At 37.0% G+C, this 15,909-nt stretch overlaps 1 protein-coding gene across 1 annotated transcript; it reads left to right on the top strand.

Annotated features, from left to right (window-relative positions):
- The first annotated feature begins 384 nt into the window (after window positions 1-384).
- Window positions 385-2,174, top strand: LOC104086847 (uncharacterized). Its single transcript, XM_009591192.2, has 3 exons — window positions 385-1,271; window positions 1,371-1,687; window positions 1,780-2,174. The coding sequence occupies exons 1-3, from the start codon at window positions 385-387 to the stop codon at window positions 2,172-2,174; spliced, it is 1,599 nt and encodes a 532-aa protein (XP_009589487.2).
- Window positions 2,175-15,909: the final 13,735 nt, after the last annotated feature.

A 15,909-nucleotide genomic window follows, 5' to 3' on the forward strand; every position in this document is an offset into this window, starting at 1 on the left:
AGGTGAACTTTTGATTTCAAATACTTGGATCATGATACAAAACTTGTTATGCTTAATAAACAAGTATCATTCAATACTTTCCAAAAGAAAATTAGTGAAGTTACAGATATTGATTCAACCAAATATTCACTAAAGATATGGTTTGATATCAAACTAAATACAAGCAAAGTGATGCTTGTAACTTCAGATGAAGAACTCAGAACATGTATACATTTGCTAACAACTGATTCAGCCTACAAGAATTGCCATTTTGTCGTCGAAAAAATACAACTCATTTCTAAAAGTATAGCTACTTCATAATCTGCAACATTCAAACCATCTCTTGCATATACAATAGATTCAGAACAATTTGCTGATTATCAACATGAACTATAACAATCAATAATGAAAGTAGACAACGAACAACAACCTTCTAACATTACGGCTGCTTCACAATATGGAATGCTGCAACAATTACCTCCTGCTACAATAAATTCATACCAGTTTGTTGACGACCAAGAAGAAGAAGGACAGCTAATAATGCAAATAGACAACCAACACACGATCCAACAAAGGTTTTTGTTACCTTCTGCAATGACAAGCAATAACGAAGATGAAGAAAACATGGAATTTGTACCGATAACATCAGATACAATTGAAAAAATTGCTGAAACTTCTACTGCTTCTAAGAAATCAAGAAAAAGAGTGAGGAGAAAGCTAAAAGATTCTCCACCATGTAAAATACTTAGGCACGATGCGTTGCCAGAGGAAGTAAGAGTAGGATCGGATTTTGACAACAAGAAGAACATGACTAAATTTTTCTGCAGCTGTGAGATAAACCAAAAAGTCAAATTCACTATTGCTAGATCATATTCAAAGAGATACGAGCTGAAATACATCGTGGAGAAATGGAGTTGGAATGCACGTGCTACCAAAATAAAAATATCCCCACTTTTTAGGGTGATAAAATATCATAACAACCATGAATGCTCGGTTGATGCAAGAAAATCAGATCAGAAGCATGCTAATTCAAATTTTATAAGTGAACAAATTTTAGAACATGTTCGAGATAAAAAGATTGAGGTTACACCAACCTTTGTAGAAAGTAAAATGAAAAAGAAATTTGGAATTGACATTGGATATCACAAGGCATGGCGTGCTATTCAAAAAGCTATTGCTTCCATAAGGGGAAAACCAGAAGAGAACTACCAGATTCTTCCTTCATACATACACATGATTGTGCATAGAAACCTAGGGACGTACACTAGCATAAAAAGAGATGAGCAAAATCGGTAAGCAAAACAATACTAATCATCAGCCTGAAATTTCAAATGTTCCTATTTGAAAAACTTCACACCTTATGATTTGTTTTCTTGTGTTTCACTCTACAGATTTGCTTATATGTTCTTTTCTCCTGCGGCATCAATAGTTGGTTGGTGCTACTGTAGACCCGTGATTGCAGCAGATGCAATGTTTTTAAAGTCAAAATATCGTGGCGTTCTATTTGTTGCTGTATCAAAGGATGCAAACAATCAAATCTTTCCTCTATCTTTTGGTGTAGCAAATTCAGAAAACAATGATGCATACATTTGGTTCTTCGGGGAAATGAGAAAAGCAATTCAAGTTCGTCGTGAACTGGTTTTCTTATCAGATAGAAACCAATCGATCGCAAATGGAATTAGAAAATTTTATCCTGAAGCTCACCATGGTATCTGCCTCTATCACTTTGAGAAAAATTTAAAGCAAAAACCACGGTAATAAATATTTTTTAAAGCATTGCAAGGTCATACAAACGTGAAGATTTGAATCAGTTAATGTCCCAAATCAAAAGTGTTGACAAGAAAATATACAATTACATAATGGAAGAGCCGCCAGAGAGATGGGCTCGATTGTGGTTCCCATGGCGACGTTATGATATGCTGACAACAAACATGGTAAAATCAATGAATTCCGTGTTACTAAAAGCGAGAGAGATGCCTATTTTAAGAATGTTAGATTTAAGGAAGAGAACTTCTGACTGCTTGAAATTCCAACTTGATGAATTGCCCTGTCCACACGCAATTGCTGCTATTAATAAGAGCTATTTGCAGAAATCTGAATGCTGCTCAAAATGGTATTCAAGGGAAACATGGTTCAAAACATATGAAGGACATGTGAATACTGTGGCAGATCAAAATGCATGGGATATTCCATAAAATGTAGAATCTGAAATCACAAAACCTCCCGATGTAGAGATTTTACAAGGAAGAAGACAAAAGAAGAGGCATATCCCTGCGACTGAATCAGTACCATTGAAGTCTACCAAATGCAGTCGCTGTAAACAAATTGGGCATAACATAACAACTTGCTTGTCTTCTCCAGCACCTCATCCATATTCCAAGAAACACGCTGAAAAATACTCTAACGTTCAATAATCCTTGGTCTAAATTTATACTTTCATTATTGAATGATATATGTGAAATGTGATTGTTTTCGTAGAAATAAAATAAATAAGCTCTTGGATTGAAAAATACTATTTTATATATTGCTTGAAGTACTAACCACTCATTTTTATTGCGCGGCTTAGAGGTTTGGTTGCATTTTAAAAAAAGTACGCAATGACTTCAGTGACAAAAACTGTAAGTGAAATACATATCTCTAACACACACACACACACCAAAAAAAAATATATGTATAACAAAACTTCAGCATATTTAAACTGAAGTTGTAGAAAATGAACTAAATAACTTCAGCATATTCTCCCTGAAGTTTGGAAAAAATCATTACAAAAATTGCAAACTGCTGGACAAAACTTAAGCATGTTTTGTGTGAAGTTTTATGAAATGAACAAAAAGATTTCCGTATATATAAGTCTGCCTCTTAAAAGATTGCTTATTAATGGAAAAATGTATGCAAAACAACTACAGCCTATAAAGTGTGACTATCAAAAGCTATAAACTTCAGATCAAAAAGGTTCAAGTTTCTAACTTATATTTGCTAACTTCCGCTTATAAGGCATGAAGTTTTATGTTGACATACTATGTTATTATATTAAAATCATAATGCAGCCTTCAAAATTTAAAAACATTATACAAAAAAACGTAACAAGATTTTTATTTATATAACAACATAAACATTAACAAAACACGACCATCATCAAAACATTGACAAAATAAAAAGAAGAGCCATAAAAAATATTAACAAAAAACACAAAAGAAAAAAATTTCAAAAAGGATTACTAAAACTAAGCATCATCACCATCATCAGAACAGTAATCTTCAATTTCTCGATATATATCATCATCATCCGAATCAGAGATAACTATAGGATACTCGGGAAAAAGACCACAAAGTCCAATGAGATCACACTTCAACTTGTTGAATTCATCACGCAACCGACTTTGTTCAATTATTACTCTGTCCATAAGTGTCACGACCCAAAATCCAACTAGTCATGATGGCACCTAACCCAACCCGCTAGGTAAGCCAATTACCAACTATCCAATTCCAATAAAATTAATAAGGCAATTAATTAAAATAAATAAATAAAAATAACACATTTTCCCAAGAACTGGTAGTACAAATCATGAGCTTCTAATAATAGAATTTATAAAATTGGTATGAAATAATACATCATCTGTTCGAAATGTACATGAACAGATTGTTATAAATCTAAGGTTACCATGAACAAGAGGCAGCTACAACCGGAATGCAGGTACATCTTCAGATCCAACTCCCAACGAATACAGCAACATCAGCAGTCAACACCTGCACGCAAGGTGCAGACATGTAGTATGAGTACAACCGACCCCATGTACTCAATAAGTAACAAACCTAACCTTAGGTTAAAAGTAGTGACGAGCTTATACCAAGGTCGGGTTCAAAACCAATAGTCCACAACAGTCCATAATAACGTAAAGCAAATCATACAAGAAGTAACTCAGAGATAAAATGCTCAGCTAAATCATGATTTAAAAAAATAGTTCTTCCTTTCAAGTACATCAGTGAAAACCCAAATCGTTTATCGAAGTTGCCAAAAGTATGAATAAGTTTGAAAACAATAATTTTTCCAAAGTCCTTTCAATAATAAATGAGATGTTTCATTTTCCTTCCATATAACCCGTATAAAACAAATGCATCACTATGCCCATCTATCAACATGTGTGAGAAATTATGAATGGTGTGATATTGTACAGCATGAGGAAAGTACATCTCTATGCCTGTATGTCATGTGTGCATGTCAATGCGATGCAACTTAGTGATAAAATTATATGCATACTCTCAGAGTATCATTTCACTCAGTCCTCCAAATCACTCAGTCCTCCCAGTCACTCAGTCCTCACAGTCACTCAGTCCTCCCAATCGCTCGGTACCCGGCACTCGCACTCAGTAGGTACCTGCACTCACTGGGGGTGTGTACAGACTCCGGAGGGGCTCCTTCAGCCCAAGCGCTATAATCTGCACGGACAAGTCACGTGCTATAGTATCAATATTTATATCCACACAGATAACTCACGTGCTATAATAAAGCCTATAAGGCATGCTGCACGCGGGCAGACCCGATCCACATAATAATAAAGTATATAAAGCCAATATGGCCTGCTACGGCGTGCTGCCCGATCCCATAATTATCCTCACAATCAGGCCTTCGGCCTCACTCAGTCATCAATCTCTCTGGTCTCTCTCTAATGGGCTTACAATGTCATGATAATAGCTAGAAAATGATGATATGATGTATCAGTAAATAACAACATAGACTGAGATATGATATGTAATAACATGAATATGAAATTTCAATTTAAACAAATAATTCACAGCAATATGACCTCTGCGGGTCTCAATAATACTGGCATATAGCCTCACATGATTTTAATATGATTCTCAGCTCAATTTCTTTAACACATAAAACTACATAGAAAATGCCAAGATTATGACTACAAAGTCCCACGAAACCAATTACGTCATAATTTCTATTGTGTACGCCCACATGCACGTCACCTAGCATGTGTGTTGCCTTCAAACAATTCACATAATACGTATATTCAGGGTTCATACCCTCAGCTCCGAGATTAGAAGAGTTACTTACCTCGAACAAGACGAATCCAATGCCGATCAAGCTAAACAATGCTCCAGAAATCCCATTCTGTGCGTATCAACTCATGAAAGGCTCGAATCTAGCCATCATAAATTTGATTCAGTCCATACAATTTATAGGAATTAATTTCATATCAAAATACTAATATTTTCCCAAAAAATTCAAAATCACGTCTCGGAATCCAACGAAACTCACAAAATCCGACAACCCATCTAATTACAAGTTCAACCATACTAATTTCGCTCAATTCCGACTCCAAATCGATGTTCAAAACCCAAAAAATCATTTTATGAAATTATAGGAATTTCCTTCGATTTCTCTTGAAGATTCGATAATCTTACACCAAAAAATGAAGATTAATTCATGAAATATACTCACAAGGGAGTCAAGAACACTTACCCCAAGTTGTGTGGGAAAATGCTTCTCCAAAATTGCCCAAACCAAGCTCCAAAATCCGAAAATGGGTGAAAATGTCGAACCCTTGAACTTAAAGGATTCCACCCAGCACTTTCGCATATGCGGTCAAGAGGTCGCACTTGCGACCCTCGCTTCTACGGAAAACAACTCGCTTCTGCGAGAATAGCTTGGCCAGCCTAGATCGCTTTTGTGATGCCTAGGACCGCACCTGCGCTCGCGCTTTTGCGCAACAGGCACCGTACCTTTGAAGACCCTCGCTTCTGCATGTATAATGTCGCTTCTGTGACCATCACACCTGCGAGCCCTTTTCCGCAGGTGCGATCACACCAGAACCAGCAAATCCTCAGCAATTCTTCAACTTCGAACCTTTGTCTGTTAACCACCCTAAATCAACTCGAGGTCCCCGGGACCTCAACCAAACATACCAACAGATCTTATATACCAATACGAACTTAGTTGAACTCTCAAATCACCTCAAACAACTTCAAAAATACGAACTATACACGGATCCAAGCCTAATAAATTTCAAAATTTTCAAATTCTACAAACAACGCTGAAACCTACCAAATCACGTCCGATTGACCTTAAATTTTGCACACAAGTCACATTTGACATATTGAAGCTATTCAAATTTCCAAAATCGAATTTTGACCCCGATATCAAAAAGTCAACCCCCCGGTCAAACTTCCTAATTCCACTACAGACCTCCAAAAAAAATTTTCGGATACGGTCCTAAGTCCAAAATTATCATACGGAGCTACTGGAATTATCAGAATTCAAATCCGAGGTCGTTTATACATAGATCAATATCCGATCGACTTTTTCAACTAAGCTTTCTATTTAAGAGACTAATTATCTTATTTCACTCTAAATTCTCTCAGGACACAAACTAACTAACCCAATAAGTCATACAACAGCTATAAAGCACAAACGGAGCAGTAAATAGGAGAACGGGGTTGTAATACTCAAAACGACCGGCCGGGCCGTTACAATAAGATAAGGAAGACTCTTCAAGTTGTTTTGCAGCTTGGCATAGTCGTCCCAGATGAAAAACTTAAAACAATCAAACTACTGGACAACCTTATAAAACAAGGTTGAATAACCTTCATAACTGCGTTCAAGGTTCAGCCTGTTCTAGAATGATTCATCGGCAAAAAACTGTGGTCTGATTCTTTCCCAATCAGCCTTTATTTGATCCCACGTCTACATAAGATTAGCTATTGGTACATTACTATTCCAATCAGACTTTAAACTCTCCCACTTCTGCATAAGTTCATCCATTGTAACCTTCCTACTTCCGCTAGCACTAGACATTATTTCTTTTAAAAAGCTAAAAGGCTAAGGATGAATATAAATTTAAAGAAATATGATAGAAGTCTATGGATGACTATGAAATTTTCAAGTGAAGAGATTGTTAATATAGACAAAGAGTGCACCTAATCAATTTAATATCTATAAATGCAAAGGTAACTTTTAAGGTCTATTTACTGTTTTACGTTCAGAGAAATTGAATATAACAAGATAAGTAGGTGGTAAAGAAAACAAGTAGGTGGTAAATGGAAAAAGAAATGTAACTTCATCCTAATAAGTCAACAGTTTTTCTATAGTAAAAAATAACTTCAGCCTGAAAAGTTTTCATTTATTATTTGTAAATTCAAAAGTAACTTTTAAGCTCATTTACTATATGGTCAGACAAATTTAAATGTAAGATGAAGTAGGTAATAAAAGACAAAAAGTAGTTAGTAAATGCAAAAAAGATAAGTATCAAACTTCAGACTAAACATGCTGAAGTTAAAACTTCAGACTGAACATGCTGAAGTTAAAACTTCATGCTAATATGTTAATATTTATTTCATGTGCTAATATGCTGAAGTTATTTAGTTTATGTGCTAAAACTTCAGTCTAAAGATGCTGAAGTTATTTAGTTCATGTGCTAAAACTTCAGACTAAACATGCTGAAATTTTTTTGTTCATTTCCTAACAATTCACACTAAACATGCAGAAGTTAAAACTTCATACTAATATTCTAATATTTAGTTCATGTGCTAAATTGCTAAAGTTATTTATTTCATGTGCTAAAGCTTCAGTCTAAAGATGCTGAAGTTATTTAGTTCATGTGCTAAAACTTCAGACTGAACATGCTGAAGTTTTTTTGTTCACTTCCTAACACTTCACACTAAACATGCAGAACTTAAAACTTCATGCTAATATCCTAATATGCTAAAATGCTAATATGCTAAATATGCTAATGAACTTTTTGTCCTACAGTCGACACTTTTTATCCAAAACTTCAGCCTAAACAAGAAGTTATTGAGTTCATGCTGAAGTTTAGTGTGCTAAATTTTCACTAAAATATACTTAAGTTCATAATAAAAGAGACAAAAGTATTTGATACAATCCAAGATAACTAAAAGACTAATTAACGCGAATAGAACAAAAATTTAAAATACAGACATCACATAATTCACAAAAATTAATGTATATTCACAAATCCAATTTTGTTTTCACTTACATCCTTGAAAAAAAAAGAAAAAAATTATTTTTCATTTACAAGTTATTCTCTATCGAAAAAATTCACATAGAGTGTCTTCATATTCTCCATAGTCATGTCCTAGTTGCTCTTCTGGAGTTTCATAACCGCTATCTTGTTTTCACTTTCCATGAGCCCAAAGATTTGCAGCGAATTCTCTCTTGAATATCAACGCATGACTTTGATTGAATTTGAAGACATCTTCTTGCTTCAACCGCATATCAAGGAACTTAAGATCAAATATACCACAATCAACACTACAAAAAGAACATGAAAAAGAATTGAAGAATAGTTAACACAAGAAGAAAAAAACAATAAACATAAGATGCATGGTAAACATATGTCAAACACGTACTTGTTATCCTGTAGGGGTGTGTTCATCCACTTAATTGCAAATTTTTCCACAGGATTTTCCCCATAAATTTTATTGTGTGTGCAAAAGTCCAAGCATTTGAGACAGTGTGGGATCAACCGGGCATATTTTTGGACATGTTCAACCGCACGCTCATATGGTGTATTGCTCATGGAATAATACACATATATAGTTTTATCTTTAAAGTGCAGAATTCCAAAAAAGTAATGTGTAGATCGCTGGCCCGACCTTGGCTTAAGTCGAAATGGAAAGAATACTTTTTCGGCAGATGCCCATATGATACCAAATGAAAGGTCAATGCCTCTTATGTAATTGGCCACCTTTTCACCAGTTGATTCTTCAATAAGTCAAGTAAACTCGGTAAGATCCCCAATCTCCCCTTATTCTTCTTCTTCTTCTTCTTCTTCTTCTTCTTCTTCTTCTTCTTCTTCTTCTTCTTCTTCATAATCCTCACATTTCTATTTTTTGGTAGTCCTCTTTCTCTTTGATTTGCTCTTTTTGCTTTCTATTTTTTTCTCCTCCATTCTCTTTTCTTTCCTTATTCTAATTTTCTTCTTTTGTTCATCTGAAGGATGAACACTAGCCAACTTAGTCATATACTGATCAAAACATAAATTTGTTACTATACATCTTGATTTTGGATAACTTGGAAGGTGATAGCAATATTTTTTGCGCAAGAAATATACGCCCACTTCAATATGCTGAAAATGAACAACAACAAAAGAAAATATGTGAAATAAAAAACTTCAGCATGCATAAGTATGAAGTGTAGAAAAAACGCATTACAAAACTACAAACTGCATGACAAAAACTTAAGCATATTCAGTATGAAGTGTTAGGAAATAACCTAAAAAACTTCATCATGTTTGATTTAAAGTTTAGAAAAAAAAACTAGAGACTGCATGTCAAAAACTTCAGCAAGTTTAGTCTGAAGTTTTAGCAAATAAGCTAAACAACTTCAGCAGTTTTACCATGCATAAAACTGAAGTTTACCAAATTATAGTACAAAAACTTTAAAACAAAAATAAGCTGAAGTTTTGGGAAATACAGTTGAAAACCAATTTAAAAAATAAACTTAATAACTTACTTCATCTGAAAGATCAGAGGTAGGATCCACAAGCTCGGTAAAGAATGACTTTGGAATATCAATTCCAGCTAATCTGAATGGCTTGGAATTATATTCACTGGCATCCGTCTTCAACCAGTCTGTAAATCTTTGCATCAATGCACTGTCTTGATTAACATAACGGAAGGGACACCTTCGTGTAGTCTTTCCTACTTTTCAATCTTGCCCCCTTCGCTTTTGTTTAGGAATGACGTAAGGAGGTTTCAACCAAATACTCTCCATACGAATCCTTTTTCCTATTTTATCTGGTTTTCTTTTTGCTTGCTCTTCCTGTTGTTCCGTCACAACTAACTGTTGTGGTTCAGCAGCAGGGGAAAAATCCACAGCCATGGTGGCAGACACTTTACCAACTCCATGTTGTTCACGATGTTCTTTGTCTCTTTTCACCAACAACAATAGTAGCAGAATTACCTTCTGATCCAGTCCCTTCTTTACTACCCAGCGAAAATGAATATAACTTGAAGTTTGGGATATCACTGTGTCACTCATAACATTAGGAGAACTGCACATCTTCCTTCTCTTAGGATTTGGAAGAAGTTGTGATGCATCAGATGAGATCTGCAAAAGCAAGGAAAATATACACATAAAATACAACTGATATAAAATACACATTAGGCAAAAAAACACCTTGTAATCGAATTGCAAAAAATAACTACCTGGTCTAAGTGTTGCGACACAGAGGGTATTTGCATTCCAACGGATCCACTTCCATTACCTTCAGATATGCCTATATTTTCATGCAAAAAAAAAATATACTCAATAATACTGAATAAATTTTAAAAATAATACAAACACACTTCACACCTGTCTGTGAGCCAACAGGCGTGAATAGATATATTTCTCCTTTTTCATATAGCCGAATGATCTCACCAATTTCTTTTTCAGCTGCATTGAGTATTTCTGAATTGTAACGATCCGGCCGGTCGTTTCGAGAGTTATAGCCCCGTTTCCCCCATTTCTGCTTCTTCTTGTGTCCTTCAGCTATATTGTGTTATATCGGGTTAGTTGGTTTGGGTCCGGAGTGGTTTCGGAGTGAATTGAGATACTTAGTCTCTAAATTAGAAGCTTAAGTTAGAAAAGTTAACTGGGTATTGACTTATGTGTAAAAAATCTCGGATTTGAATTTTGATGGTTATGTTAGCTCCGTTAGGTAATTTTGGACTTAGGAGTGCATCCGGAATGTGATTTGGAGGCCCGTAGTGGAATTAGGCTTGAATTGGCGAAAGTTGGAAATTTGGCAATTTCGGACGGCAGTGAAAATTTTGATATTGGGGTCGGAATGGATTTCCAGAAGTTGGAGTAGGTTCGTGGTATCATTTGTGACGTGTGTGTAAAATTTGAGGTCATTCGGACGTGGTTTGGTAGGTTTCAGCATCGTTTGAGGAATTCGAAAGTTTAGAAGTTCTTAGGCTTGAATCCGGGAGTAATTTGGTGTTTTGATGTTGTTTATTGTGATTCGAAGGCTTGACTAAGTTCGTATGATGTTATGGGATGTGTTGGTATGTTTTGTCGAGGTCCCGAGGGCCTCGGGATGGTTCCGGGTGGTTAACGGGAGGTTTGGAATTTGGAAATACAGCTGAACTGCTGCTGCTGGTGTTTTGCCGCACCTGCAGAGAGGGAGACGCAGGTGCGAGGGCGCAGAATCACTTGGGGAAGTCGCAGATGTGGGCAAGGCTAAGGTGGGTTGGAACCGCAGGTGCGAGAAGGCTGTCGCATCTGCGAACCCGCAGGTGCGAGAATTGGGGCGCAGATGCGGAAAGGAGGAAATTGGCAGGCTTCGCAGAAGCGGAGGTAGATGCGTAGGTGCGCTTCCGCAGGTGCGAGTTTTGGCCGCAAATGCGAAACCTGGAATCTTAAGTGAGTTCCGCACCTGCGATGGAAATTTCGCAGGTGCGACTTCGCTGGGCAGAATGTATAAATTGAGGACTTCATAATTTTTGCTCATTTCCACCATTTTTTACTCGGACTTTGGAGCTTTTGAGGGGATTTTTGAAGGGGATTCAAGGTTATTCACCGAGGTAAGTTTCTTGAGCTCTATTATCATTAGCTATGGTGTTTTCCCATTGATTTCTCACCTAATTAGTCGGATTTTTGAAGTGAGATAAGGGGTTAGGGCTTGGGATTTTGGAGAGAATAATTTGAGGATTTGAAGGACCAATGATGTCAGATTTTGATGAATTTTGTATGGTTAGACTCGTGAGTAAATGGGCTTTCGGGTTTCGTGACTTTTGTCAGATTTCGAGACGTTGGCCCGGGGGCCGGATTTGAGTCAATTTCGGGTTTTGAGTATAATTTAGTGGTTTTCTCATGGAATTGATTCCTTTAGCATATATTAATGGTATTGTACTGCTTGTGGCTAGATTCGGGACGCTCGGAGGCTGGTTCGAGAGGCAAGGGCATTGCGGAGTATCTCGGATTGAGGTAAGTAACGGTTGTAAATCTAGTCCTGAGGGTATGAAACCCCGGATTTGTGTGTCATGTGACTATTTGGAGGTGACGCACATGCTAGGTAACGGGCATGTGGGCGTGCACCATTGGGGGATTGTGACTTGGTCCGTCCCGTAGCAACTGAAAAGTTGAACAGCCTGTTGTAGCTATATGCTCTTTATGTGCTTTAGAAGATAAGTATTTGCGGTGAATCCCCCCGTTAAGTCAAAGCTGGTTGGGAATCGATAAGAAATCGAATGGGCATTCAAGCTTGGACTCAATTTGTCTGGGATAAAGCCATTCCTACAATAATTAGCATTTTTGCGTGGAAGCTCTTATTTGACTTTGTATGCGGGGATTTCAGAATCAGTTAAGGGAATAAATGAAGACGAAAGGTATAAGATTATTGTAAATCATGCTAGATACCATGTCTAGGCTTTTTTGGACCCTTAGAGGTCGTTTCTTCTTGTCCGCTCACTGTTTTAGTTGATATCCTGTACTCAGTCATGTTCATGCATTCTTACATCATACCTCAGTCTCTATTATTCTATTTGTTGCATCATGTTAATGTTGTTTGGGCTGATTTCTGAGAGCTCGAGAGACTGGAGAGGTTTATGACTGAGTTGTAAGGCCATGTAAAATTTTACAAAAGGAAATAATATTTCGTGGTGCCGAATGGGTTTTACTTGTTGAGTATTATAGATATTCTTCGCGGCTCGCAAACTCGCCGCGACTCAGACTTTTTGGGCTGAACAATGTACCGGAAAGTAAAGGAAAATTTTTGGCGGAAAAGTGCATTTATGCTGTCCATTATGCGACCGCATAATCACTCTGCGGGCCGCAGAAGTGAGCAGGAGAGGGCCATTCTGGAAGCAGCTATGTGGTCGACTATGCGACCACATAATTGTTATGCGATGCATTATGCGACCGCATAACAGTTATGCGGACCGCATAGTGACCGCATACACAGACAGATTTTTGATCACTTTGGTCAGCAATTATGTGACCGATATGCGGTCCGCATATCCATTATGCGGTCGCATATGCGACCGCAGAACCGTTCCGGAGCTCCATTTTTGGGTTTTTAAAACTCGACCCTATTTCATTAAATACACTCTTTGGGCCATTTTGAGCAATAGTCTGACACTTTAGAGTGAGAGAGAGTGCCCTAGAGTGAGAAGGTATTCTTCAATAATTGTTCTTCAATTCTTGCTCATGTTTTGGAAGATTAAGGAGGGAAACTCACTAGGTCTTCATCCTAGAGGTAAGATTCTATACCCTAACCCTCAATTTCGAATTTTTTGTGGGAATGGATAATTGGCAAGATAATATTTGGGCATGAGGGTTGTTTATTTTACATGCATGTGTTATGAAAAGGTATAGGTAGATTGTTGAGCTAAAAATGGTAAAGATTGGGTTGTGGTATGATGGAATCCTTCATAAAAAGAACCTTGAAACCTTATGCACACCTAGTGTTTGATAAAATGCTCAAGTGAGCTAGAACCATGATCATCTTCCTAATTTTGGTGCAATTTGTTATATTTCTAAAATAGATTGAAGTTGCTGAAAATTCCGGAACATTTAGAGTATAAGGAAGTTCAAGTAAGGTATGTTGTATAAACTCTTCTCTTAGAATTGAATCCCACGATATTCATGTAAATTATGTAAGTCCCGAGTGATTCATTATGAAACTGGCTATTCCGAGTAAGATTGGGTTGAAAGATATATGTTCAACAAGCATCCCAAATGCTTTATTCATGTTATGTTACCAATTGAGGATGTGTTAAAATATGGGTTGTGCATTAATAATGTTTTGACTTTAGGTCAAGTTCAAATGAAGGCTATTATGCCAAATTTTGTGAAATATCTCTATGTGCCTTAGACTCTAAATTGCTCACATGTGTACTACACACCTTGATTTGAATTGTATTTATTATTGATGATGATAATGATATTTGAAATTGATAAGGTGAGCATGAAATATTGAATATGGCCAACGTGCCAAGAATGGTCTTATAATTATGGACATTAGTGCCAATAAAATGAAAAGATGTGAAATTAATATGAAATGCGATGATTGATATAAAAAGGATGATGTCTCAAATAAGACAGCCTAGCCGGTCGGGTCGTGATCAGACTCCGTGCTAAACTTACGGTGGTATTTGTATTGATAGTAATTGTGGTTGATTCTCTATTGAGATAGCCTAGCCGATCGGGTCGTGATCGGAATCCGTGCTAAACTTACGTTGGTATTGGTATTGATAGTAATTGTGGTTGATTCTCTAATGAGATAGCCTAGACGATCGGGTCATGATCGGACTCCGTGCTAAAAGTACGGTGGCATTGGTATTGTGAACATCGATATTGTGAACATTGGTATTGTGAACATCGATATTGTGAACATTGGTATTGTGAACATCGATATTGTGAACATTGGTATTGTGACCATCGGTATTGTGAACACTGGTATTATGAACATTGGTATTGTGAATAATAGTATTGTGAATAATGGAATATCAATACTAAAAATCTCCCAATGTGAGATATGGAAATAAATTTGAACACTGTCTTGATCCTAAATTGAGGTTTGATGTTAATTAAGGCTTTCATTGATATTATGATAATCTTGTTTGTATTATTTGTCATTCTATTGAGAGGGTGTTTAGTTATACATACTAGTGCTATTCAACGGTACTAACATCCCTTTTGCCGGGGGCGCTGCATCTTTAAATGGATACGGGTAGTTCCACAGCAGGAGAGATTCATTAGTGATAGCAGTACACTCTTTTCAGCTGATTTGGTGAGCCCCACTTCATTTCGGGGTCATGTATCTTTTGTTTCTCATGTGCCGTGTTTTGAGGTATAGATGGGGCCTTGTTGTCGGCATTTCCATATTACTCTTCTATTGTACTTAGAGGCTCCGTAGACAGATTGTGGGTTATGGTTGATGTTGGGAATTAAACTAGAAATGTTGGTACTTGAAAATCATGTTTTTCATTAATTCTATAAACATGTAATATTTTGGAATTTATAAATGAAGCTGCTAATGGGAATGAAATGAAAGTTATTAATGAAATCTTTTTAGTGTTGATTAATGGAGTATATCTCCTCTTTATTCATGGATGAGTTTGGGTAGAAGAAAATCTAAGAGGCTTGCTCGGTCGGGTTCTCTCGATTGAGCACCAGTCGCGCTCTCTGAGTTTGGGACGTGACATGAGTGAGGCCGAGGGCCTGTTTGTGAGGTGTTGTACCTCAGCACGTGAGTTGTCCATGAAAATTCTGATATGATATTATAGCATGTGAGTTGTCCGTGCAGCACGTGAGTTGTCCGTACAGCACGTGAGTTGTCCATGCAGATTATAGCGCTTGGGCTGTAGGAGCCCCTCCGAAGTCTGAACACCCCCAGTGAACGCAGGTACCTACTGAGTGCGAGTGCCGAGTGCTGAGTGATTGGGAGGCATGAGTGATTGTGAGGTTGGAGTGATTGGGAGGACTGAGTGATGTTTTGCCCGAGGGGCGGTATATGATTTCATCATGTGTGCTCATAGCTGCTTTGAATCCTTGTTTGAGAACTGTTGAAAGATATTTTTATTGGTTTTACCTGAACTGGATTTAAACAAGCTGATTTGACTTATATACTGATTTTTAAAGCATGTTGTACTTTAAGGAATTTTGTGATATGAGCTATACTTGCATCTAGCTCGTCACTACTTCTCAGCCTTTATTTATTGTTGTTACTTACTGAGTTGGTATACTCACGTTACTACATGCACCTTGTGTGCAGATCCAGGCATTTCTGGCCACGGTAGTGGTTGTTGTTATATTCAGTAGCGGATCATCGGAGATAGCAAGGTAGCTGCCTGGCGATCGCAGCCCAGTTTTTCTTCTTCCTTATCTTCCCCTTAGCTGTATTGTTTTTTTTTCAGACTATGCTAGTCTTGATGTTATCAGACAGTTTGTAGTAGTTGCTCATGACTTAGTGAC

This window comes from Nicotiana tomentosiformis, chromosome 2, assembly GCF_000390325.3.
Source record: "Nicotiana tomentosiformis chromosome 2, ASM39032v3, whole genome shotgun sequence".
In the NCBI taxonomy this organism is placed as follows: Eukaryota; Viridiplantae; Streptophyta; class Magnoliopsida; order Solanales; family Solanaceae; genus Nicotiana; species Nicotiana tomentosiformis.

Excerpts from the sequence above, each read along its gene's own strand:
- LOC104086847 (XM_009591192.2), top strand. The coding sequence starts at position 385 with ATGAAAGTAGACAACGAACAACAACCTTCTAACATTACGGCTGCTTCA. Across the intron at positions 1,272-1,370 it reads AAAAGAGATGAGCAAAATCG|ATTTGCTTATATGTTCTTTT; the intron begins GTAAGCAAAACA and ends TTCACTCTACAG. Across the intron at positions 1,688-1,779 it reads TTATCCTGAAGCTCACCATG|ATTTGAATCAGTTAATGTCC; the intron begins GTATCTGCCTCT and ends ACAAACGTGAAG.